The sequence below is a fragment of the Melanerpes formicivorus genome, unplaced genomic scaffold, assembly GCF_026170545.1.
Source record: "Melanerpes formicivorus ecotype bairdi unplaced genomic scaffold, bMelFor1.0.p_v2 SCAF_115, whole genome shotgun sequence".
NCBI lineage: Eukaryota > Metazoa > Chordata > Aves > Piciformes > Picidae > Melanerpes > Melanerpes formicivorus.
The window spans coordinates 1373641-1395996 of NW_027142467.1; the positions used below are offsets into that span (position 1 = coordinate 1373641).

Consider the following 22356-nt stretch of genomic DNA (forward strand, 5'->3'; position numbering starts at 1 on the left):
CAGGATCCTTTGGCTTGGAAGAGCCCTTTCAGATCCTCAAGGCCAGCTGGGAGCTCAGCACTGCCAGGCCAGCCCCAAACCCTGGCCCTTGGCACCACATCTCCACAGCTTTTCAGTGCCTCCGGGGCTGGGGACTGCCTGCTGCCCTGGGCAGCCTGGGCCAGGCCTTCACAGCCCTTGTGGGGAAGAAATTGTGCCTGATGCCCAACCTCCCCCTCCCCTGGCACAGCCTGAGAGCATTTGCTCTTGTCCTGGGTCACCTCCTGTGGGAGCAGACAGGAACTGCCCTGCCTGCCCCTGCCAGGGCTGCCCAGGAGACTGCCTGGCTCTTGCCTGGCCATGAAGCTCCTGTGCCAGGAGCTGGAGCAGCCCTTCCCTGCTCCTTCACCCCTCCAGCTCTGCTCCTCTGCAGCAGCTGGGGGGGGCAGTGAGGGGGCCAGGGCTGAGCAGGGCTGGAGCAGTGCAGAGAGGAGTTTGCAGCATCCCAGCAGCCTGCCCTAGCTGCAGCTGTCCCTGCTCACTGCAGGCCTGAAGGAGCTGCTGGCACAGAGTCTGGCTGGAGCTTCTGTAGTGAGTGGTGGTCCCCAGGGGGCAGGAGCTGGTCAGGACCTGAGGGAGCTGCTTGAGAGGGTCCAGCCAAGGGCTCTGAGGGGACTGGAACATCTGTCTGGTGAAGAAAGGCTGAGGGGCTTGGGGCTTTGTAGCCTGGAGAAGACAAGACAGAGGGCAGATCCCCTCAGTGCTTCTGAAGCCTTCAAGGGGACCCAGGGGGCTCTGGCCAAGGCTTTGTCAGTGGTGCCCAGGGAGAGGACAAGGGGCAATGGGCACACACTGCAACAGCCAAGTTCCATCTGACAGCAGGAGGAACTTCTGTGCGTTGAGGGCAGTGGGGCACTGGGGCAGGCTGCCCAGAGAGGCTGTGGAGTCTCCTCTGGAGCCATTCCAAAGCCTCCTGGCTGCACTCCTGTGCAAGCTGCTCTAGGTGACCCTGCTCTGACAGGGGGGTTGGACTGGATGATCTCCAGAGGTCCCTTCCAAGCCCTGTGATTCTGTGACCTTGAAAGGTCCCTTCCCAGCCAAAGCCTTCCAGGATTCTGTGACCTCAGCTCCTGAGCCTTGGGTGGATGTCTCTGGGCTGGAGCAGCATTCCTCTCTCAGGCCCTCGGTGCCATGGGCAAAGGAAGCCAAATGGCTTCCATCTTTCCTCCTGCCTGCCTCCTGCAAGAGGTGCCAGGCTCATGCCCTCTTCCTGCCAGCTTCTGAAGGCACAGCTCTGCTTGGTGCTGCTGTGGCAGCGTGGATGGTGCTGGCAGTGGGGCTGGGCTGGCTCTGGCTGTGTCCTGTGCTGGAGTGGGGGCTCAGGGGGCAGGTCCTGGCCCACTCCTCAGCTTCTCCCTGCAGCCTGAAGGGGAGCAGGGACCTGCAAGTGCAGCCCTGTGTGCAGTGGGCAGCTGAGGAAGGCTGCAGATGTGTCCTGTCACCCAGAGCCAGGTGCCTCTGGATCTGCTTCCTTTTGCTCTGGCCTGGGACAGCTCTTCTGGAAGCCAGAGACACTTCTGGAAGCCCCAGTGACACTTTCTGTTCTAGATCTTGTCCTAGGCTCTGCTGCTGTGTGGCCAGAGATGTGTTTGCAGCTCACAGAATCACAGGATTGTCAGGCTTGGGAGGGAGCTCAAGGCTCAGCCAGTTCCAACCCCCCTGCCATGGGCAGGGACACCTCACACCACAGCAGGTTGCTCACAGCCACCTCCAGCCTGGCTGCAAACACCTCCAGGCAGGAGGCTGCCACCACCTCCCTGGGCAGCCTGGGCCAGGCTCTCACCACCTTCATGGGGAAGAACTTCTTCCTAACACCCAACCTGAATCTCCCCCTGTCTAGTTTTGCTCCACCCCCCCAGTCCTGTCCCTCCCTGACACCCTCCAAAGTCCCTCCCCAGCTTTCTTGGAGCTGCCTGCAGAGACCTGAAGGCCACCAGAAGGTCTCCTGGGAGCCTTCTCCTCTCCAGCCTGCACAAGCCCAACTCTCTCAGTCTGTCCTCAGAGCAGAGCAGCTCCAGCCCTCTGCTCCTCCTTGTGGCCTTTCTCTGGAGCTCAGCATGAGCCAGGGCAGGCTCCTGCACCCTGAGTTGAACTGCACAGGCAGGAGGTTTGGTGGGAGTCCCAGGTGGGGCTCAGAGCCCTGGACACCCACCTGCACTCCCAGGATCCCAGGAGGGGGGGTGGTTTGCAAGGGGCCTCTGGGGGTCATCCAGCCCAACCTCCTCCTTCCAGCAGGGCACCCCCAGCAGCGTGCCCAGGGGGGGTTGGAATCTCTCCATAGGAGACTCCACAACTTCTCTGGGCAGCCTGCTCCAGGCCTCCAGCACCCTCACAGCAGAGAATTTTCTCCTCCTGGTCAGCTGGAACTCCCTGGGTTCCAGCTGATGCCCCTTGCCTCTTGTCCTGTCAGTGGGCACCACTGACAAGAGTCCAGCCCCATCCTCTTGTCCCCCACAAGCCCTTTAGCTCTTGCTGAGCTTTGAGCAGAGGCCCTCTCTGGGGCTGCTCTTCTCCAGGCTCAACAGCCCCAGGAGTCTCAGCCTCTGAGCCTCACAAAGATGCTGCAGGCCCTCAGCATGTGTGTAGTCTCCCTTGGACTCTTTCCAGTAGGTCCCTGTCCCTTTTGAGCTGAGGAGCCTAGTGGCCACCACTGAGGTGCTGTGAGAGGAGCTGCTGGCCCTGCAGAGGGCAGGGGCACTTCCCTTGCCTTGCCCAGCACTGCTGCTGGAGCTTTGCTTGGTCAGGCCTGGCTCCTGCTGGCTGAAGGCAAAGCCTGGGAGCAGCAGAGCTGTGCTGGTGCTGAGCAAAGGCCAGGCTGTGCTGAGGGAAGGCCTCCTCCTGCTCTGGAGGGATTCCAGCTCCCCCTGGCCATGCTGCTCTTGGGCAAGCTGCTGGGGGTGCCCTGCTTTAGCAGGGCAGTTGGAGTGATGACCTCCAGAGGTCCTTTCCAGCTCTCCCCACGCTGGCACTCTGGAGGGGACCTGGCAGCCTGGGGCAGGAGACAAGCTCTTGGAAAGCAGACAGCTAGAAGGTGCTGCTGTCTGCTGTCTTCTAGAGGAGAACCTGGCTGAGCATCACCCCCTCCATCAAAGCCTCTTTGGTGCATTCCCTCCCTGCAGGGTAGCCTTGGAGCCGGCCAGCAGCAGGTGCTGAAAGTCTCTTACCTGCCAGAAGCGCCTGGGGCCTTCTGCAAGGCTTTCCAGCTCCAAGTGGGTCACCTGGAGCCGCAAGAAGTCTGCCTGAAAGGAGAGGGAAGCTTTCCCAGGCTCTGCCTGCACCTGCCCAGGAACATCCAAGGTGAGCACTGCCTGGCTGCTCCTCAGGATGCTCCCCTGGGCTTTCCCCCAGGGCCTACCCCCAAGGCTGTCAGAGCAGCACTGGTGGCTTCCCCAGGCTCTGCAAGTCCCTGTGGGCTCTGTCCCAGGAGCCACCCTGCAGAGCTGGGTTTGCACCAGCTGGCTGGGGCTGAGCTGCTCCTCTGGGGGAGGAAGCTGGGCAGGGGTGAAGCTCAGCATGCAGGCAGGAGGAGCAGCTCCCACTGCCCAGAGCTGCTGGAAGAGTGTTTCTGGGAGAGGTGGTGTGGGGAGGGGGCTGCCCAGCTCAGATGCCCACACTGCACTCTGGGGGGTTTCTGCCTTCAGGAAATGAGAAATATGAGAAGGCCTTCAGGAAGGTGAAAGAAAAGATGGCCAAGGACAGTGGGAGAGATGGAGAAGTTGTCCTGGGGGAGGCTGCAGCCACAGAACCAACCCCAGATGACTTGGCTGCCACGGTGAGACCAGCTGCTGCCCTGTGTGGCAGGAGCCAGCCTCTCCCCCTTGTGTCACTGCATCCCCTTGTACCCCACAACAGGCTTCTTGGGGCCCTGCTAGCAGGTGGGACCTCCCTGCCCACACTCAGCCATGACTCTCATCAGCTGAGTGCTGCCCCAGGGGCTGTCCAGCCCTGGAGGTTGTCCCTGCTGGAGCTGGAGGAGCTTCCTGGCAGCTGGCTGAGATCCTGCAGGCCATGCTCATGGGGGTGAATTGATGGGGCCCCATCCCTGGGCTGTTTGTTCCTCCCAGGCCAAGCCCTGCCAGGTTTGCAGAGCTTGAGAGCAGCAGCCTGGGCTGGCCCTGGGACTGTGCTCAGCTCTCATCTGCAAGAGGCAGCAGCTCTCTCCTGGTCTCCTGCTCCAGAGGGCTTTTGTCCAGCTTGCTTCGGCACTCCCTGTGGGCAGGCAAATCCCTGGAGCTCTGAGAAGTTCCTGGCTTGTCCATCTGTGTCTGGCATAGCTTTGAAGGCAGTGTCTGGGCAGGTGAGGGTGCTGGAGCTGGTAGCTCTGGAGAGAAGGTGCTGCCCAAGAGAGCTGGAGGTGTCCCAGGCACTGAGCAGTGAGACAAGAGGACTCCATCACCCCCTCGAGAAGAGCAGGATGGGATCCTCTTTCAGAGCCAAGCCCATGCCCTGGGAAGGACCTTGGCTAAGCAGCCCCTGTCTTTCCCTGCCTCAGCTGGACACTGGGCTGCAGATGCAGCTGGAGGACATCCTGCTCAAGGAGCACATCCTGGAGCAGCAGGAAGCTGTGGCCTGCAGTGCCCCAGAGGAAGCTGCCTTTAGGCTGCAGGCTCGCCGCAGGCTTCTCAAGTGAGTAGAGACCTCCACAGCCACCTGCAGGTGCTCTGGGGGTGACAGCCAGCAGTGCAGCCCTGCTGCTGAGAGCTGCTGGGCTCTGCAGAGCTGGGCACAGCTGTGGGCAGCACAAAGGCTTTGCTCCTGAGAGCTGTGCCGTGCTGCCTGGGAGCAGCTGAGTGTCCTCACTTCCCTGAGCTTTGGGGGTGCTCAGCTGCCCACAGATGCTGGGCTCTCTTCATGGAGCCAGTGCAGAGCATCAGGCCCTTCCAGACAGCACAGACAGCATTCCTGCTGAGCAGCTCTGAAAGAAGCAGCTCAGAACTGGCCTCCTTTTTTTCCCACCAGACCACACTTGGCCCCAGAGCAGCTTGGCAAAGTCTCAGCTGGGGGCTTGGCTGCTGGGGGGACTGCAGGGCTCTCCTAGGTTGCTTGGTCCTTCCTTCTGCTGCTTCATGCTGAGGAGCAGGTGCAGCAGGCTCCAGCCCAGGCAGAAGATGCTCTGCAGAACAGTGGGATGGCTCTGGACAGGACCTGCCCACGGGTCTTGCAGGTGTTGGTGGCTGTGGTCCCTGGGGCTCTGGGGACAGGGCTGGGTGAAGGTTTCCTGGGGCTCAAATCTGACAAGGCCCTGAAGCAGTTCCAGGCTTGGGCTGCAGGCCAGGCTCAGCAGTTGCACTGAGAGCAGTGGAGCTGCAGGGGGCTTCTCTGCAGTGGCACAGGAGCTGTGGGCAGTGTCCATTGGGAACCAGCTGTGTTTGAAGGTGCCCCTGGGAGCTGCTAGAACCTGGGCCCTGCCTCCCCTGGCACCGGCCAGAGTCTTGTCCCCGGCTGCTCAGGTGTTGGGTGTCAGCAGCTTGAGCTGAGTTTTCCCAGTGGATTTGCACCTCCCATCCTGTGGCAACGTGGCCAGGCTGTGGGTTCAGGAGTGCCCTCCCTCCTCCCTGCAGAGCTGAGCTGCCTGAGCACATCCTGGACTTTGGCTGCGTGGCTCTGGGTGGCATCCACAGGCGCAGCGTGAAGGTCACCAACCCGGGGCACTTCCCTGTGTCCTTCCAAGTCTGTGGGCAGCTCCTGCGTGGCACAGGTAGGCAGTGCTGGGGACCCTTCCTGTGGCCTGCCTGGGACAGCTCAGCCTGAGCCCCTGGCCATGGGGAGTTCTCTTGGAGCACTTGTTTGTAAAGCTTTGTCCTCCTTGGGACCTGCTGCTTTAGAGCCTGAGCTCTCTTGGCCAGCAGTGCCCAGGGGCCTGGCCTGCCTGTGGCTGCCCTAAGTCTGCCCTGCAGGGGCTGGGTGGGTGAGCACCTTGGGCACCTCTCAGCACCTTCTGCACTTGGCTGCCAGCAGCAGCAGCTGAGTTTCTCTGTGCACTCTCTGGCCTTGTGTTGCAAGGAGCTGGAGCCTTGGTGGTGCTGAGCTGCTTGGTGTGAGGCTCACCAGGTCCTGGGGCTTGTGTTCAGCCTCCCCTGGGGGTATCCCAACAGCTTCTGGCATCAGCCCTGAGGCAAGGCTGCAGCACCACCAATCGCTGCCTTGCTGTGCAGAAAGGGTGCTCAGAGGTCTCCTCCCAGCTGCTTGTAGGGAGCACCATGGCATGGGAGTTCTTTGAAGAGCTCTGAGTGTCCTTCCCTGCACTTGCTGGAGCTCCTCAGCTGCAATGTTTTCCTTTCCCCTGTGGCTCCTGGGCTCTGGCTGTGCAAAGCTTTTGCCAAGGGAGAAGGAGCAGCAGCTTTTCTGGAGGTGCAAAAGATCCTTCCCAGAGCTGCTAGCCAGGACACTTAAGGTGCTTGTGAGCCATCTCATGTCCCCTGTGCCTCAGCTGCTTCCTTTCCATCTGTTGAAGGCTTCAGCGTGGACCTGGGGCTCGTGAAGCAGCTGCCCTGCTCCCAGAGCAGAACCTTCACTGTGTGCTTGGAGCCCCAAAGTGCCACCCTGCCGCAGGGCGAGGTGGAGGCACTGCTGCCCATCAAGGTGCCCTCTGCTTCCCCCCCTCCCTGTGCCCACACTGCCTTTTGGGGCAGCTGGCAGGCTGGGATCTCACCTGGATGCTCTGTCCCTCACTAGGTTGCAGGAGGACCCACATGTCGTGTCCTCCTCCGTGCCAAGGTGGCTGTGCCCTCCCTCAGCCTCTCCAGGGCCAGGCTGGAGTTCTCTGCTGTCCAGTGTGGGCAGTGCCAGGAAGAGACCATCCGGCTCTACAATCAGCTCCCACTGCCCTGTCAGTGGTTCCTCAGCAGGGAGGAGCCTGCTCAGAAGGTAAAGCACAGACAGGGTGTGACTTGGAGCCTCTTGGCTGCCTTTCTTTCTCCTCTCTTGTCCTCTCTGCTCCTCTGGCTGCTCGAACGCTTGGGCTCCAGCTGGGCTGAGGAGGCTTTGGAGGGTGCAGAGCAAAGCTGCAGCCCCTGGGCCTGTTCACCAGCTGGTGCTTCACTTTCTGCCATCTTCACCCCTTGCTCCTCTTCTGAGGAGCACCCTCCCCAGCTGCCTCTCCTGCCTCCACATTTTGCCACCAGTTCTAGGCCAGTGCTGGCCACATCTGGTTTGGATGTGTGCTCCTACCCCACGAGTGCCAGCACTGCAGGAAGCCAGCTGTGTCCTGCCAGAGCAAGGAGACCTCACCCCCCTGGTTTTGTGCTCAGGTGGACAAAGCTTTGCCAGCCAGCAGGCGTCAGAAGCTGCTGCAGGAGCTGAAGGCCAAGGCCTCTGTCTTTGAGGTGCTTCCCTCAGCTGGAGTCCTGGACCCTGGGCAGTGGTGCAACCTGCAAGTTAGATTTTCCCCCGTGGAAGAGGTGAGCTGGGTGGATGTCAGCCCCAGGAGGTCTGGCAGGGCAGTGTGGGAAGGAGAGCCCAGGCAGGGAGCAGGAACTGAGCTCTTCCTCGACATGCAGCTTTCTGCAAGCTCAGCTTCCCCTGCTGGAGCCTCTGCAGAGGGGGCTTGGAGAGCCAAACACTGAGCAGAGGACACTCCCCTCCCTCCTGTCTGGCTCCTCTGCCCCTCTTCTTCGGCTGCTCTTTGCCCAACACAGCAGTGCCAGGGCACTGGGCAGGATAACCCTGTGGATCTTTCTGCTAAGCACTGCACTGTCCCAGGGAGGGCTCCAGGGATGGGCATCTCCCACCTCTTTGGGCAGCCTGGGCCAGAGGCTCAGCATTCAGCTTCCAAAACATCTCCTTTCCTTGGGGTCTGCATCTCCCTTTTTCAGTTCCAAACCATCCCTCCTTGTCCTCTTTTCTGTTCTCCATTCCCCTCAGAGGTGCTGCTACCATCCCTGGCCTTGGGGCATGGGGTGAATTTGAGGCCCTGCCACCTGGCACTTCATGGAGGAGCTTCTGCACTTTTCTCTTTTCAGAAGCCCTACCTGAGCCAGCTGAAGATCAACATTTGCCAGAGCAGCCAGCACCTCCAGCTGCTGGTCTCGGGCAGTGGGCTGGAGCCACGTCTGGAGTTCCAGCCTGAAGTGCTGGAGCTGGGGCCAGTGCTGCCATCCAGCCCCGGGGCACAGGGCACAGTGGTGGTGAAGAACCCTTGTGAGTTCCCCATCGAGTTTTACTCCTTGGAGTTTGACCAGCAGTACCTTGCTGAGGAGCAGGTAAGAGACTAAGTCTGGTCCCCAAGGCCACGTTCCTGGAGCTTCAGGGCACTGCAGCATTCCCAGCCTCGTGCCAGGGAGCTGGAGACAGAAGCCAGGGCAAAGCCTGGTGGTGTTGCAGGGTTAGCTCCTCTGCTGGCAGGCTGTGGAGGGGCTTGGCTAGTCCCTGGTGTTGGGAGGGAGGCCCGAGGGAGAAGATGGCTTGGCTGGGGAGCTGCTCCTGTGCTGGAGCTCCTGTGCTGGAGCTCCAGCAGTGCCTCCCACGAGTGGTTTCCCTTTCCCATGCACAGATCCTGCGGCAGCTGCAAGACTACGACTGCCGCAGGACCTTGCTGCTGCCTCCACGTGCCCCAGGGGAGCAGCTGCCTCCAGAGCTGCTAGAGGGCTGTCAGGGCCAGAAGAGGCTGCAGGATGAGCAGGCCAGGTCCAGTCCTCAAGACCCAACAGCCCAGGACAAGGCTGAAGGTTTGACGTTGGTTGTCTCGAGTGGAGGCTCAGCAGGGAGCCCAGCCCCCTTCCCCTGAGCTCTCCTCACTCCCTGGCTTGGTGGAGCAGGTCCAGGGTGACACTTGTGACAGCCATGAGAGCAAGCAAAGCAAGCTTCTGTCTGCCCTGTCTGGGGAAGAACTCAAAATGTCCCCTTGCAGGAGGGCCAGGGCCAAGGCAGAGGTCTGGGAGTTTTCCTCAGCTTCCCCAAAGGAACATCTTTGCCCCGGGAGCTGCTGGGGTCAGGCTGATGGTGAAGCTGTCCTGGGCAGCTCAGCGCCTTTGCTCTCCTCCCTGGCACTGCAATCTGAGGTGCTCTGGGTGACCTCCTAAGGGCTGTTCTGGTGAATTCAGAGCCAAGCCACATCTACTGCAGTGACATTTCTAAAGCACCCAGGTGGAGCCTCTCCCTTGGGGCTCTGTCAGATGCCCCTTTCTGCCTGTGCCCTCCTTACTCAGCAGGACCTGGGACCAAGCTCCCATGAGGACCATGTAGACAGTTGATGGAAGGAGATTTCTCTCAGTCCTTTTAGGTGTTGCTGCATGCTCTGCTTTCCTCTTTCTGCCACCCCATTTACTTATGGGCATGTTCAGCAGCATCAAGGGCAGAGCCTGATCTGCACAAGCTGAAAGGAAGTCCATGGATGTGACATTGGTTTGAGCAGAGTCTCCTCTGCCAGGATCTGAGGGGCTGGAGGGGATGGTGAGGATCACAGGTAGGCAGGAGGCTGACTCCTCTACCCATTTCTGCACAGCTGAGCATCAGCCAAGCTCCACCAGCACCAAGGAGGCCACAGAAGAACTGGAGGCCAGCCCAGTCCGTAGGGCCCTCGCCCGGTACCTCAGCGTCGCTGAAGGAGCCCCACAGCGCAAAGGGATCGTGCTCATCATCCATGGGGCACCCCTGGCAGGTACCTGAGCTGGAGCTCTTGGCTGTGAGGAGGGGGGAAGCAGGAGAGGCATGTCCTGGTGGAGCACGGTGCTGGGTTGAGCAGTTGAAGCGATGCAGGGGGAGGCACAGCTCTGCTGGGGTGGTCCCAGGCCCTCAGCAGCTGGTGCCAGTGGTGTGGCTCATCTGGTGTCCATGCAGCTGGGCTCTGGTTCCCCCCAGGAGGGTGACCATGTGCCCCTTGCTGCATGGCAGCACGGTGCCTGGTGTCCCTGTTGCCTGTGGAGCAGTGCCGAGCCCGGCCCGAGCCCTAAACTGTGCCCAGCTGCTGCCTGAGGCAACGCCAAGCGGCACAGGCCAGGGGATGGTCTGAGTGGTGGTGGCACAGGGCTCAGAGCAGCGCCCCAGGCCCAGGCTTGAAGTGGCTCCCTAAGGGAGGGATGAAGTCCTCCTCTGTCTGGGGAGCTCGCAGAGCCTGTCCCCGGCAAGCCCTGCGGCCGCAGGGGTCCCCAAGCAGCCTCCCTCTCTCTGCAGGCAAGACGTCGGCAGCGGCCGCCCTGGCCAAGCACTACGGCGCCGCCTGCCTGTCCCTGGACGCTGTGGTGAGCGAGGCCGTGGCGGCCGGGAGCAGCGCGGCAGGGCGGCGAGCCCGGGAGCTGTGCAGCGCCGCCGGCAGCCAGCAGAGCCTCCAGCAGGCACAGGATGGCCGTAAGGAGACAGGCTGGGCCCGGAGCAGCGCTGCTGCAGCCCCCGGGGCTTCCTGCTTCTGCTGGCTCCAGAGCAGTGGCACAGCCCCGGGGGCTCTTGAGGAGCAGGGGTGCAGCACAGAGCAGGGCAGAGCCCTTGCAGAGAGCAGTCCTGGGGACTCAGACGCCAGCCGAAGGGCTCATGCAAGGGCACTCTGCCTGCCCTGCCCTGCCCTTCTCTGCACAGCTTCCTTTGCTAGGGGTGGGGAAGCCCCCAGCATCTTTCTCAGAGCTTTTCCCTTGCCTGCGTGCAATCTCCACCCTGTCCCTCATGGCCATCAGGCAGAACTTCTGCCTGCTTTCAGCAGGCACAGCCCTCTGAAGTGGCTCCTTAGGCATGAGGTGACTGACTTTGTGGCTTCACAAGGCCAAGAGGAAGGGCAGGAGCTCCCAGAGGAGTCTGAGATGAGAGCCATGCTGTAGCTGAGCTCTTTTCTCCCGCGGTTTCCCTGGGGGTGCTGTCAGCTCCTGCAGCTCCAGCACACGGAGTTGTTTTCCACCTGAGTCCAAGCTCTTGGCGGAGCCTTTATGGGGCAGTGGGTAGCCCAGGCTCTGCTGGCTGAGGCCACAGCTTGGCTCTGCTTGGGCTACCTTGGCATTGCTCAGCTTTGAACCTGCCTGGGTTGAAAGCTGGTGGAAGGAAGAAGGGTCTGGGTCCCTGGCAGGGTTGTCTCCCGTGGAGATGGACAGTGGAGGTGGGGCAAGGCATCCAAACCTCTCTGGCTCGTAACTGCAGTGCCAGGTTGGTCTGTCCTGCCACAGGAAGAGGAGAGCAGGGAAGGAGCTGCTTCTGGAGAACAGCGAGTGCAGTGTCTCTGCCAGGGTGCCCACTGGGGTGGAAGGTGCTGGTGTGCTCCTCCCAGCAGCCCCCTGAGCCTTCTGGGCCCTCCGCAGGTGTGAGGGCAGCTGCTGCCCTCTGTCGGCGGCGCAGCACCAAGGCCAGGCCCCAGAGCTCTGTGGACAACGGCAGGCAGCAGCCCCTCAGCTCCCGAGGCCAGCCCAGAGCTGCGGCCGGCAAGGGGCAGGCTTCTGCTGGGAGACAGCTTCCGACGGAGTCCTCAGGCTCCCAGGTGAGGCATGGCCTGCCCTGGCTGATGCCAGGGAACTTTCTGTGAGCTTTGAGCTGTTTTGGTCGGGATAGGACTCCAAGATGATCAAATCCAGCTGCTGACCCAGCACTGCCAGGTCACCACTACACCCTGTCCCTCAGCACCACATCTTTCTGGCTTTTCAGTCCCTCGGGGATGGGGACACCCCCCCTGCCCTGGGCAGCTGAAGATCAGGCTAGTCCAGGAGGCCTGGTCAGCTGCTTGTCCTTCCTGTGCTGTGTGCTGGTGCCAGCGCTGGGGGCTGCTGCTCCAGGGCTGTGCTCTGCAGGGTTGTCCCCCGGAGCCGCTGGCCTGCGCTTTCCTTTCAGTCCCTTGCTAGGGAGAGAGCTCAGCTCCAAGGCCAGCAGCTGGGATTGCCCAGGGGGTGCCAAGGGGGTTTATGTTGTGGTGATGTTCAGTGTGGTGCTGTTCAACACTGCAGGGCTCCTCCGGCTCTCCTCTCATCTCTGCCCCTCCTGCGCAGCCCTGGCTGAGCCCCAGCGGCAGCACGGTGGCAGAGCTGGGCCCGGTGAGCTGCGTGCTGCCCGAAGAGCTGCTGGTGGCCATCCTCTCTGAAAGGCTGCAGGTGCGTGGCCAGGGGGCAAAGGACACCTTCCTGCTGGAGAGGCACAACTGGGAGAGCAGGAGGAGTCCTGCTGTTGGAGGGGTCCTGGGCTCCTTGGGGGAAGCTGCAGATGCCAGCAGCTGGCAGGGCCGTGGGGACAGCTCAGAGCTTGGGACAGCTGCTTGGTGACCTTTGTCACTGAGTGGCCCAGAGCTGCAGCATGGCACAGCTGATTTTCTCTTGGCCTTTCTTCACAGCTGAGGGACTGCTCCCAGGGAGTGGTGTTTGATGGCCTGCAGAGCCTCTTTGCAGGCAGCACAGTGTCTGCTCTCCTCTGCCTGCTCAAAGCTGTTGGAAACCAACCTCGCATCTATTTTGTCAACCTGCTGCAGGATTTTGCCTCTTGGCAAGCCAGGCAGGCAGCTGCAGAGGAGCAGGAAGGTGAGAATCCTCATCTCCCTGCCTCCCAAGGCTTCTCTCCAGAGCCCTCAGCCCTGTCCACATGTGTCTGGTTCACCAGCAGAGCTGGTGAGAGGTAGTTTCAGGAAGCCTTCGACTTCCTGCCTTGGTGCAGCTCACTGTTGCTTAGAACACAGCAGAGCTGAGGCTGGGAGACTTCTCTCAGTCTCCAGCACTGAAGCTTGGGCCCAGGTGCAAGCTGCTGGGGCTCAATGTCTGAGCAGCAGCCGGCTATGCACCATGCCTCTGTGCCAGACTGGTGCTGGTTTGGGGGTTCTTTGGAGCTGGGAGCAGGGCTGTGAGCTCCCTGCTGGCTCCTGGCAGGGCTGGGCCAGAGCTGTGGCTCCTCGCAGCTCCCCCAGCACAGCTCTGCTCTGTCTCTCCTCTGGTGCCTGCTGAAGGCCGGCAGCGGGAAGAAGCGGCCAGGAGGGAGGAAGCAGAGCTCTGGGAGCTGGGGGAGGAGGAGTTTGATGCCCTCACGGAAGAGCAGAAAGCTCAGCTGGAGAGCAGGATCCGACAGCTCCAGAGGGAGAGGAGGCAGAGGTCTGTAAGCCTTCTGTGGGGAGCTGCCCAGCACAGTGTCCCTGCAAGGTGTCCCTGCTCTGGGGACCTTGGTTGGGCTTGGGGAGGTTCCAGAGAAGAGGCCAAAAGTGTCCCTGCCGAGCGGCACAGGGATGCTGCCTTCCCCCTGCCTGGCTGCCAGCAGAGGAGAGACCTTCCTGCAGGGAGCTGAGAACATCTCCTCCTGCTGCTAGTGCTGAGGCCTCGGGCTCAGAGCCTGCTGCAGGCAGCTGGGCTCTGTGCTGGCCTTGCCCTTATGCTTCTGAGGGTCTCTAATTTCATGATGTTAATTCCCATCCCCTTCAGCCCTTCCTCACCTCAGCAGAGGGGCTGTGGTGTGGGTCTGTGTGAGGCACATCTCCCAGGACAGACAGCACAGGTTTCCCACAGTCCCAGCTGGCTTCCAGCAGGAATCCTGTTTGTTCAGAGCCTGTTTTGCAGGAGGGGAGCTGCTGCAGCCTTTGTTTTCTGACTGCTGTGGCTGTCCTCCATAAGGAGCAGGCCATGCCCATGGAGAAGGGCTGGACAAGCTGAGCAGAGTTGGCATCAGTGAGCATCTTGGGTGGGATCAGCAATAGTGTGGTCAGCAGGAGCAGGGAAGGGATTGTCCCCCTGTCCTGGGCACTGGGGAGGCCATAGCTCCAAGCCTAGATTCAGTTTTGGAAGGACACTGAAGGGCTGGAGTGTGTCCAGAGCAGGGCAATGAAGGTGGGGAAGGCTCTGGAGAACAGGGCTGGTGAGGAGCAGCTTAGGGAGCTGGCATTGCTTAGCCTGGAGAAGAGGAGGCTGAGGGGAGACCTGCTGGCTCTCTACAGCTCCCTGAAAAGAGGTTGGAGCCAGGGGCAGGGTTTGGTCTCTTCTCCCAAGGACCAAGCAATAGGACAAGAGGAAATGGCCTCAAGCTGCATTGGGGAGGTTTAGGTTGGACATGAGGAAGAGTTTCTTCACCACAAAAGGGTTATCAAGGCCTGGCCAGGCTGCTCAGGGCAGTAGTGGAGTCCCCTGGAGAGACTGCCAAACCCCTGTGGGGGTGGTGCTGAGGAGCATGGGTTAGTGGGCAGCTGGCAGTGCTGGGCTCCTGGTTGGACTTGATGATCTGAAAGATTTCTTCCATCCAAAGGGATTCTGTGAGTCTGATTCTGAGCACTGGTGCAGGGAGAACTAGGTGTAAGTGCTTGGTCAGCTGCTTTACTCGGGGAAATCAAGAGAGAGCTTCAGGCATCAGTGTGGAGTGATGGTGGAGCAGCCTTTGGCCGGTGCCTGGGGGGACCTTACTGGAGCAGCAGCAGGATTTAGCCCTTCCAACAGCAAAGCCTCACTGGGGCTGGCCTTGCAGACCCCCTCCCCCCTTTCCTCCCTTGGAATGTTCCCAGCCTCCCCAGCTTGAGGGAGATCCCTGGAGAGGTTGTGAGGGCTCTGCATGGGCTCAGGGTCAGTGGCTGAAGTGCAGGAGCCCAGGGCTCTGGTGGGGACTCTCAGAGCTGTTTTCCTTTTGCCTTGCTGCAGGGCGCTGCAGCGGCTGGCTGAAGAGCTTGAGGAGCAGCAGCAGGAGCTGCAGCACTGGAAGGAGGCAGAGGAGCTGAGGAAGTTGAAGCAGAGCAAGAAAGAGCAGAAAAGGCAGCCTCTGGTCAGGGAGGTGGGTGGCTGTGTGAGCAAGAGCCCTGGGGATCTTCCCGCTGAGCTGCAGCCCTGTTGAGAATGCAGCAGCCCCAGGCCGTGCTGGGCAGCCTGCTCCTGGCTGGGGCTGTGCTGGGAAACAACAGCTGGTGCCTGATGGTGCTGCTGCTTCACCAGGGGCTTTGCCACAGCTCTGTGGGTGAGCTGCTCTTTGGGGATCAGGCTGCCTTGGAGTCCTGGCTCCACACAACTCCAGACATGCCCTGGGAAGTCCTGGGTGGCTTTGGTCCAGCATTCCTCCCCACCCTGCTTGTGCCCTGCAGCTCTGAGCCAGGGCCTGCCTGGGAAGTGGGGTCTGCTCCTGCCTGCCTGGCAGGAGAGAGCAGCAGGACCCAGGTGTTTGTGAGCAGCCAGGCTTCCTAAAGAGTCAGGGGTACTCAGCATCCCCAGAAATGAGCCCCAAGGACTGCTCAGGAGGAAGGAGGGCTCTGGAGTTTCCTGCTGGGCTTGGGGCAGCTCCTATGTTGCTGACTGCTTGTGGGTCTGGCACTGAGGGCTTTGGTTTCAGTTGAGCTCACCTGGGTACCAGCTGTGTTCTGGCCTGGGACTTGTAGAGCACCTGGCACAGATGATGCCTGGGCTGCTGTTGTAAAGATCAACAGTGTCCTGCAGCATTTGAGTCCTGCTTTGAAATGCTGATGGCTTTCTCCTGCTCCTCCTGCCCAGAGCATCAACACATCTAGCAGCAGCACCAAGCAGCTGAGTGTCAGTGAGCAGGCAGGCAAGAAGGGCTCTGCCAAGGAGGGCCCAGACTCTGCTGCAGCTGGCAAGGAAGATGAGAAGAAGCAGAGCAAGCTTGCCCCGGCAGACACCTGCTCAGAGCTAGAAGCCAAAGAGCAAGGCCAGGCTGACAGCAAGAACTTGGCCCTGAGCTTTAAGGCCTATGAGGCATCACAGAAAGATGTGGCACGTGTTTTGTCATGCTGGGACAGGGTGCAGGGTGTCCTGCTGTCCCCTTCAAAGCAGGAAGATCAGCAGCAAGCAGAAGATCAGCAGCAGCATTTATCCAGGCCCAGAAGGCAGAAGGCTAAAAAGAAGGAGCGTCAGGAGAGGCAGGAGAAAGAGCTCCTGGAGAAACTGAAGCCTCCTGAGGCCCCCAAGTTGTCTCAGCTGGAAGGGGGAGGTGCAGCAGGGTCAGCCAGTGGCCAAGAAGTCGGCGTGCCCTGCTTGGACATCGAGGTGCTGAGCTCTGCAGATGTGCTGAGCACCATCCTGGAGAGCAGGAAGCTGCCAGGGGCAGAGCAGGTAGGGCCCCACAATGCTCAGGTGCTGAGCCTGCCCCGTGGGGGCCCTGGGGCCTTGTGTCCCAGCGGGTGCCAAGGGCACAGAGCCTTCTCCAGGCTGCTGCTGCTGTCCCTCAGCAGCCTTGTGCTTTGGCTGGGGGCAGAGGGAGTGCTCTCTGTGCAGGCCTCCTGCCTGTCAGCTGCTCTGCCAGTCTGGGGAGAAAGGGGGTGCCAGGGCAGCCCCTGGGCTTTGCTCCCTTCAGCTGAGTCACTTGGGGCAGAGATTCCTCTGCAGGTGCCACCTGTAGTCCTGGCCCTGCTCTGGAGCCTGCTCCCCACCCTGGGCAGAGCAAGGGCTGTGCTCCACCTCAGTCAATCAGAGCTCCCTAACAGCTCAGTGTCTTTCAGGAGGTGTGAGGATAGAGGCCACAGGAGCATGACCAAGGTTTGCTCTTCTGCTTTAGGTGCTGGATGAGCTGGGCCTGGGTCCCTCAGGGCCCCCCATTCCTCCCCCTGCTGTCTACTCTGTGGTTCACTGCCCAGCCAAGCGGGAGGTGCCTGCAGAAGTCCTCCAGCACTTTGTGCTCCTGCCAGCAGCTGCCACAGGGCCAGAAGAGGAGGAGGCTCCTGAAAGTGTTGTGGATGTCCCCACTGTGCCCACAGTGAAGGTGCCAGGACAGGGACCAGGCTGGATGGGGGCAAAGGGGCAGGTGGGATGGAAAAGGGTGAGAGTGGCAGGGCAGTGAAGATGTGACAGGGCCCAAGCCTGCAGAGATCCCTTCTGGCTGTCCAGAAGAAAGAGCTCTGCTTGAAACACAGGGCCAGTCTGAGAGGAGAGGCAAAGCCTCAGCAGCAAAGCCTGCTCTGCCCCTCAAACCTTCAGCTGGGAGGTGCAAAGATGGAGAGGAGCTGGCACTGAGTGCTGAAAGCCCTATCCTGGGCTGATCCCCAGCAATGTGGGCAGCAGGTCAAAGGAGAGGCTTTTGCCCCTGTGCTGTGCTCTGCTCTGCTGAGAGCTCCCCTGCAGTGCTGGCTCTCAGGGCAGGTCTCAGCTGTCTTTCCCTTTGCTCTCTCCCTTTGGGGTGAAGACCTCAGAGGAGCAGGGCACCCCAGCCAGAGGCCATTGGAGAAGGGAGAAAGGCAGCAGCAGCCAGGAGGCTGTGAGGGGAAAGCAGAGCTCTGGCTGTGGCAGGAGAGATCTCCAGGGACCAGCCACAGGACCCCCCAGACGTTCCTCTGAGGGGGACCAAAGGCACGTGGACACCCTGCCCCCCCCAGAGAGCTGTGCCAGGTGAGCTGTGAGGGAGGAGGGATCCCTCTGCTTCAGGGCCAGCTTGCCAAGGAGGTTTCCCACCCCAGCTCCACCATGGCTCCTCCTGCTCTCCTTTGCTCCTCAGCAGTGCCTGAAGGTTCCTCTTTCCCTGCCAGGCTCAGCAGCTACCGCTGGGTAGTGCCTGCCCAGGGCCAGGTGGTGCTGCAGGTCCACTTCAGCTCCGCGCTGCTGGGCAGCTTTGAGCAGAGGCTGCACTTCGAGCTGCTGGGCACCAAGCGCCCCTACCAGCTGCACTGCAGGGGCACCTGCCTGTACCCCACCATCAGCCAGGAGCCACGGTAAGGCTGGCCCCTGGGGCCGTCCCGCTCTGCTGCCCCTGAGCTCAGAGCTGAGACTCTGCCCCTTGTGCCCCTGGGACCTGCCTGAGCCCCCCAGCGTCTCTTGCCGTGCTTGGAGCTGGGCAGCGGTGCTGTGCCTCAGCCAGCACTAAGAGTTCAGCCTTTGGGAGCAGGTTTTGTGCTCAGAGAATCTCACAACTCTTCCTTCTCTCTGTGCCAGGGAGGTGTTTCCTCGCTGCAGGCAGAGCAAGGCAGCTGATGCCATCATCTCCAAGCAGTATGTCCTGAGCACGGGGATGTTCCACTTCGGGCCGCTGCTGTGTGCCAAGGCAAGAGACAGGTAGGTGCTGCCCAGCCCCCAGCTGTGCTGCTTGCAGGACCTTGTGCTTCCAGGAACATGCACCCAGGGGCACGATTCAGGGCAGGCCCGGGCAGAGAGCTGGGAGTTTGGTGGCTTCGAAGGAGCACAGCTGTGGCAACTTGAGCACCTAGCAGGCACAGGAGTGCTGGGGGGCATGGAGCTGATCTTCCTGCCCCCTGGGGGCTTTGGTGGCCAGAGCCAGGTGCTGCTTGCGGCCTGAAAGCAGCTTGGGGTCACTTGTCAGCCCCCATCTCAGCTTCAGCAGCTTTGTGCTGTTTGTTTCAAGTGCTGGGAGCTCTGTGGGTCAGCCTGAAGGAGCAAAGGAAGTTTTTCTGCTGAGGGACTGGAAACCCTCCGTGAAATCTGCAGTGTCAGCAAGACTTGATGGTTGGAGCTGCTGTTGGGGGACAAGCACCTGCAGGGCAGGGCAAATGGGATTTCCATTTTCCTGATCCTCACTGCTGGATAGAGTCTGGCCTTAAAATAATGTCCCTGTAGCTGCTGGCATCTTTCTGTTTTTCACTTCCCTCTTCTTTCAGCATTAGAAATGGAGGTTTGTCTGCAGGGGAGCTCTGGAGAGCTGGTGGCATTCTGACACCCCAGGGAGGTTAAATCAAAAGAGTTTAAAAACCAAAAGAGGATTTGGCCAGGCTGAGGCATTGCCTTTTTTTGACCTTTTCCCACCAACCTCTGTCCCACACCTGAACCAGGAGGTGTTTGTTAACTCTGGGATTCCTCTTGGGAAGGAATCCTTTTGCTTTCCCGCCCTCAGCCTCAGGCTCACCCAGGAGCTGGGCCCAGGCAGTCTCCTGGCTGCTTTGGAAGAGAGAAGCTGAGCTCTTGCCACACTTTTCTGGGAAGCCTGCAGGGAGGGAAAGCCAGCAGAGGAGGGGAGGAATCCAGGTGCCTGCTGTGCTTCTGTTTTGCCAGGCACCTTTGAGGTCCTGGTTTGTAGAAGGCCTCTTGAAGTGGCCTGTGCACACCTCTGGGATGGAGACACCAAGTGTGGGCTGGGCATCCAAGGAAGCAGGGAATGAACACAGGCAGCATGCAAGGTGTCCCTCCCACATGATCCTTTCTCTCAGGCTGCTTGACAGAGCTCCCCTGCAGCCTTTGCCCTTTCTGTGGCCAGGTCCAAGGCTGTGCTGCAGGATGACAACTGCGAGCAGCTCTCCATCTGCAATGTCACCCCCTGGGAGGCAGAGGTGCACTTCTCCTTTGAGCGGGGTGGCAGTGGGGGCACCTTCCTCTTGGAGCCTGCCAGCATGCAGCTGGGACCTAAGGAGAAGCAGGTAGGAGACAGGCAGGTGGGACAGGGAGCAGCAGCAGAGCCCAGGAGCTGCCCCTCCTGCTCACTGAATGTTCTTCTGTGCTTCTCTTTGTGGGGCTGGGGCCAGGAGCTGAGCATCTGGGCATACCCCACTTCACCTGGCCTGGTGGAAGACAGCCTCATCTGCTGCATCAAGGGCAACCCAGAGCCAGTGGTCTTCCACCTGTGCTGCCAAGGGGTGCAGGTGAAGCTGGGGGTCAGCCCCAAGCAGCTGCATTTCAACAGGGTGCTTCTGCACAGGTCAGTCAGGCCAGGGGCACTCTGCTGGGGGTGGCTCTGCTGCAGCTTCCCTTTCCTCAGCTTGGAGGCTGGGCCAGCAGCCCTCTTGCTCCCAGCACTTGCCAGCCTCTTGCTCACCGTTCCTTGCTGGCTGGGATGTCCCATGACAGTCCCCAGCTCTAGCCCCCCAGCAGTGGGTGCCCTGATGCATTTGCTTCTCCTCTGCTGGTGCAGAGAGAGTGGCTCTGGCTCTGGCTCTGCCTGCTGTTGGATCCCCTTCTGCCACCAAGCTCTCCCTAGGGGCCTCCCCTCTCAGGCTTGTGGCAAAGAGCAAAACCTGCAGGGTGGTTTCAGCCCCATGGGGAGGGCTGCTGCCAGCGGCAGGGCTGCCGCTGTGCCCCTCAGCAGCTGGCACTGAGCCTTGGTGTCTCCGCAGCGAGCACAGCAGGAGCCTGCTGCTGCGGAACAGCTGCCCCCTGCCGGTGGCCTGGAGGCTCAGCGGGCTGGAGAGCCTCGGCGAGGGCTTCTCGGTGTCGCAGAGGCAGGGCACGGTCGGGCCCCGCTCGGAGCTGGCCGTGCAGCTGTGCTTCAGGAGCACCAAGGCTCTCGACGTGGAGAAGAAGATCCGCTTGGAGGTGAGGGGACAGGGCCCTGCCTGGCAGAGCTGGGCAGAGTGCTGTGGGCCCTGGGGGATGGAGGCTGTGTCTGAAGGCAAAGAGGGCCAAAGGATGAGCCCTGAGGAGATTCCTTTGAGCCCACATTGTCTGGGCCCTTAGCACCAAGGGACCCTCACTGAAGGATGCTGCTTCTGAATACCTCAGTGCTGAGCAAGAGCTGAGGGTGGGGGGGCAAGAAGCTGGAGCCAGGCAGTGGTGCCAGCACAGAACAAGGGGGAAGAGGCAGGAACTGGAAGCCAGGAGGCTCCAACATCTTTGGTGTGAGGGTGCTGGAGCCCTGGAGCAGGTTGCCCAGAGAGGTTGTGGAGTCTCCTCCTCTGGCTATTAAGGCTTTGTTCCCTGGGGTTTAGAGGCTGCATTGCAGTGAGGCTGCTGCCTGCTAAGAGAGAGTTGGCTGTCATTGCCACCTGCTCTGGGACACCTCAGGACTCTTGTGGGTGTTTGTACATCACACTGCCTCCCAGGCTGGGTAAAGACAGCTGCTAGAGACAAGGACTCCTCTTGTTTAGCAGGAACACTGAGGAGAATGACTTTAGGGTTTGCTTCTTGCTGCCTCAGGTTTCAGATGCAGAGAATGTCCAGGGTGTTGTACAGGTGGAGAACATTGAAGTTGTGGCTGAGGCCTACGAAGTTGCTCTGAACATCACCCTACCTGAAGGTCAGTGGCTGGCCCCAGAGCAAAGGAGTTCAGCTGCATTGCACTGCTGGGGCAAGTGGGGGATGGGATGGGGTGGGGTGGGATGGGGTGGGGTGGGGTGGGATGGGACAGCAATGCAGGCCTGGCATGGATCCATGGCACAGGTCTCTTGCCAGCTGTGTGGAGTAAAGCACTGTCAGGTCACACAGTGCCTTGCCTCTCTCACACCTTGAAGTGTGCCCCTTTGAAACACCAGGGGTGGGAACAAGCAGCTGGCAGTTCCTGAAGGCTCAGTACAGCACATCCAGTGGTTGATCTGTGCTTGGAAGCAAGGAGGTAGAGGCTGAGCTCCTTGGCTGCTAAGCCCTACAGATCCTCTCTGAGTAAGAAGAGCAAAGGGCAGCAAAGCAGGCAGAGAAACCTTGCAAGGCTGGAGACTTGCTGAGCAGAGCTTTGTCCCACCTGAGCTCTCCCAGTCTCTGTCTCCTGACTGGGTGCAGCCTGCAGCAGCTCCAGCATCCTCCCCATCCCTTCCCTCGCTCTGGGGGTGTCCTGCAGGTGCAGATGGCTGTGTGAACTTTGGAGTCCTGGAGGTCCTGGGGAGTGCCAAGCAAGTGCTGACCCTGAGGAACCAAGGGCAGTGCAAGCTTGCATACAGGTTGGTCCAGCTGCCTGCTCTGGGAGTGCCTGGGGCCAGCACCTGCCCAGGCCTGCAGTCTGCTCCTGTGGCTAGAAGCTGTTCCCATGCTGGCTGCCTCATGGTGTGTGTGACCACTGGGACTGTCCTGAGCTCCAGGCTCCATTTGCATGGAGAATCCAGCCCCAGCCCAGCAGTTCTGCACAGCTCAGCAGGCACCACAAGGAGAGCCCCTGGGCTCTGGGGTGCAGTAAGAAGAGTGTGGCCAGCAGGTCAGGGGACATTCTCCTCTGCCTGTCCTCTGCCCTAGGGAGACCACCTCTGGAGTCCTGGCTCCAGCTCTGGGCTCCTCAGTGCAAGAGGGAACCACTGGAGAGAGTCCAGCAGAAACTAGAAAGGTGCTGAGGGGCCTGGAGCAGCTCTGTGAGGAGCAAAGGCTGAGAGCCCTGGGGCTGCTGAGCCTAGAGAAGAGCAGCCCCAGAGGGGAGCTGAGCAATGCTCAGCAGGAGATGAAGGACCTGTGGCAGGCAAGAGGTTGGAGCCAGACTCCTGACAGTGGTGTCCAGGGACAGGCCAAGGGGCAGTGGGCACAAACTGGAACCCAGGAAGTTCCATCTGAGCAGGAGGAGAAACTTTGCTGTGAGGGTGCTGGAGGCCTGGAGCAGGCTGCCCAGAGAGGTTGTGGAGTCTCCTTCTCTGCAGAGATTCCAACCCCCCCCGGCCCTTGTGCTCCTGGGCAAGCTGCTGTGGGTGCCCTACTTTAGCAGGGGGGTTGCACCAGATGATCCCCAGAGGTCCTTTCCAAACCCTCCCATGCTGGGGGTCTGGGATTTTGTGCCCCTGAAGTTGAGGCCAGTCCCTGCTGAGCTCTGTTGCTGTCCTTCCAGGGCTAAGTCCTTTCTCTTCAGGAGACTCTTTAGAGGAGGAATGAAAACGCTGGGGGTGGAGGG

At 60.7% G+C, this 22356-nt stretch overlaps 1 protein-coding gene across 1 annotated transcript in view; it reads left to right on the plus strand.

Moving 5' to 3' along the window:
• The window catches only part of LOC137456062 (hydrocephalus-inducing protein homolog), an 83687-nt gene that overhangs the window by 49953 nt on the left and 11378 nt on the right, over window positions 1-22356 (plus strand). The window contains exons 31-56 of the mRNA XM_068167350.1: window positions 3159-3336; window positions 3681-3811; window positions 4532-4665; window positions 5601-5737; window positions 6494-6621; window positions 6715-6906; window positions 7290-7439; window positions 8001-8240; window positions 8531-8705; window positions 9482-9637; window positions 10150-10323; window positions 11256-11431; window positions 11892-12035; window positions 12272-12455; window positions 12875-13016; window positions 14541-14670; window positions 15378-15956; window positions 16399-16602; window positions 17023-17225; window positions 17363-17545; window positions 17766-17885; window positions 19039-19198; window positions 19304-19476; window positions 19892-20090; window positions 20691-20790; window positions 21328-21427. Coding sequence (XP_068023451.1) covers window positions 3159-3336; window positions 3681-3811; window positions 4532-4665; window positions 5601-5737; window positions 6494-6621; window positions 6715-6906; window positions 7290-7439; window positions 8001-8240; window positions 8531-8705; window positions 9482-9637; window positions 10150-10323; window positions 11256-11431; window positions 11892-12035; window positions 12272-12455; window positions 12875-13016; window positions 14541-14670; window positions 15378-15956; window positions 16399-16602; window positions 17023-17225; window positions 17363-17545; window positions 17766-17885; window positions 19039-19198; window positions 19304-19476; window positions 19892-20090; window positions 20691-20790; window positions 21328-21427 — 4592 coding nt within the window. The remainder of the gene's footprint in view (window positions 1-3158; window positions 3337-3680; window positions 3812-4531; window positions 4666-5600; window positions 5738-6493; window positions 6622-6714; window positions 6907-7289; window positions 7440-8000; window positions 8241-8530; window positions 8706-9481; window positions 9638-10149; window positions 10324-11255; window positions 11432-11891; window positions 12036-12271; window positions 12456-12874; window positions 13017-14540; window positions 14671-15377; window positions 15957-16398; window positions 16603-17022; window positions 17226-17362; window positions 17546-17765; window positions 17886-19038; window positions 19199-19303; window positions 19477-19891; window positions 20091-20690; window positions 20791-21327; window positions 21428-22356) is intronic.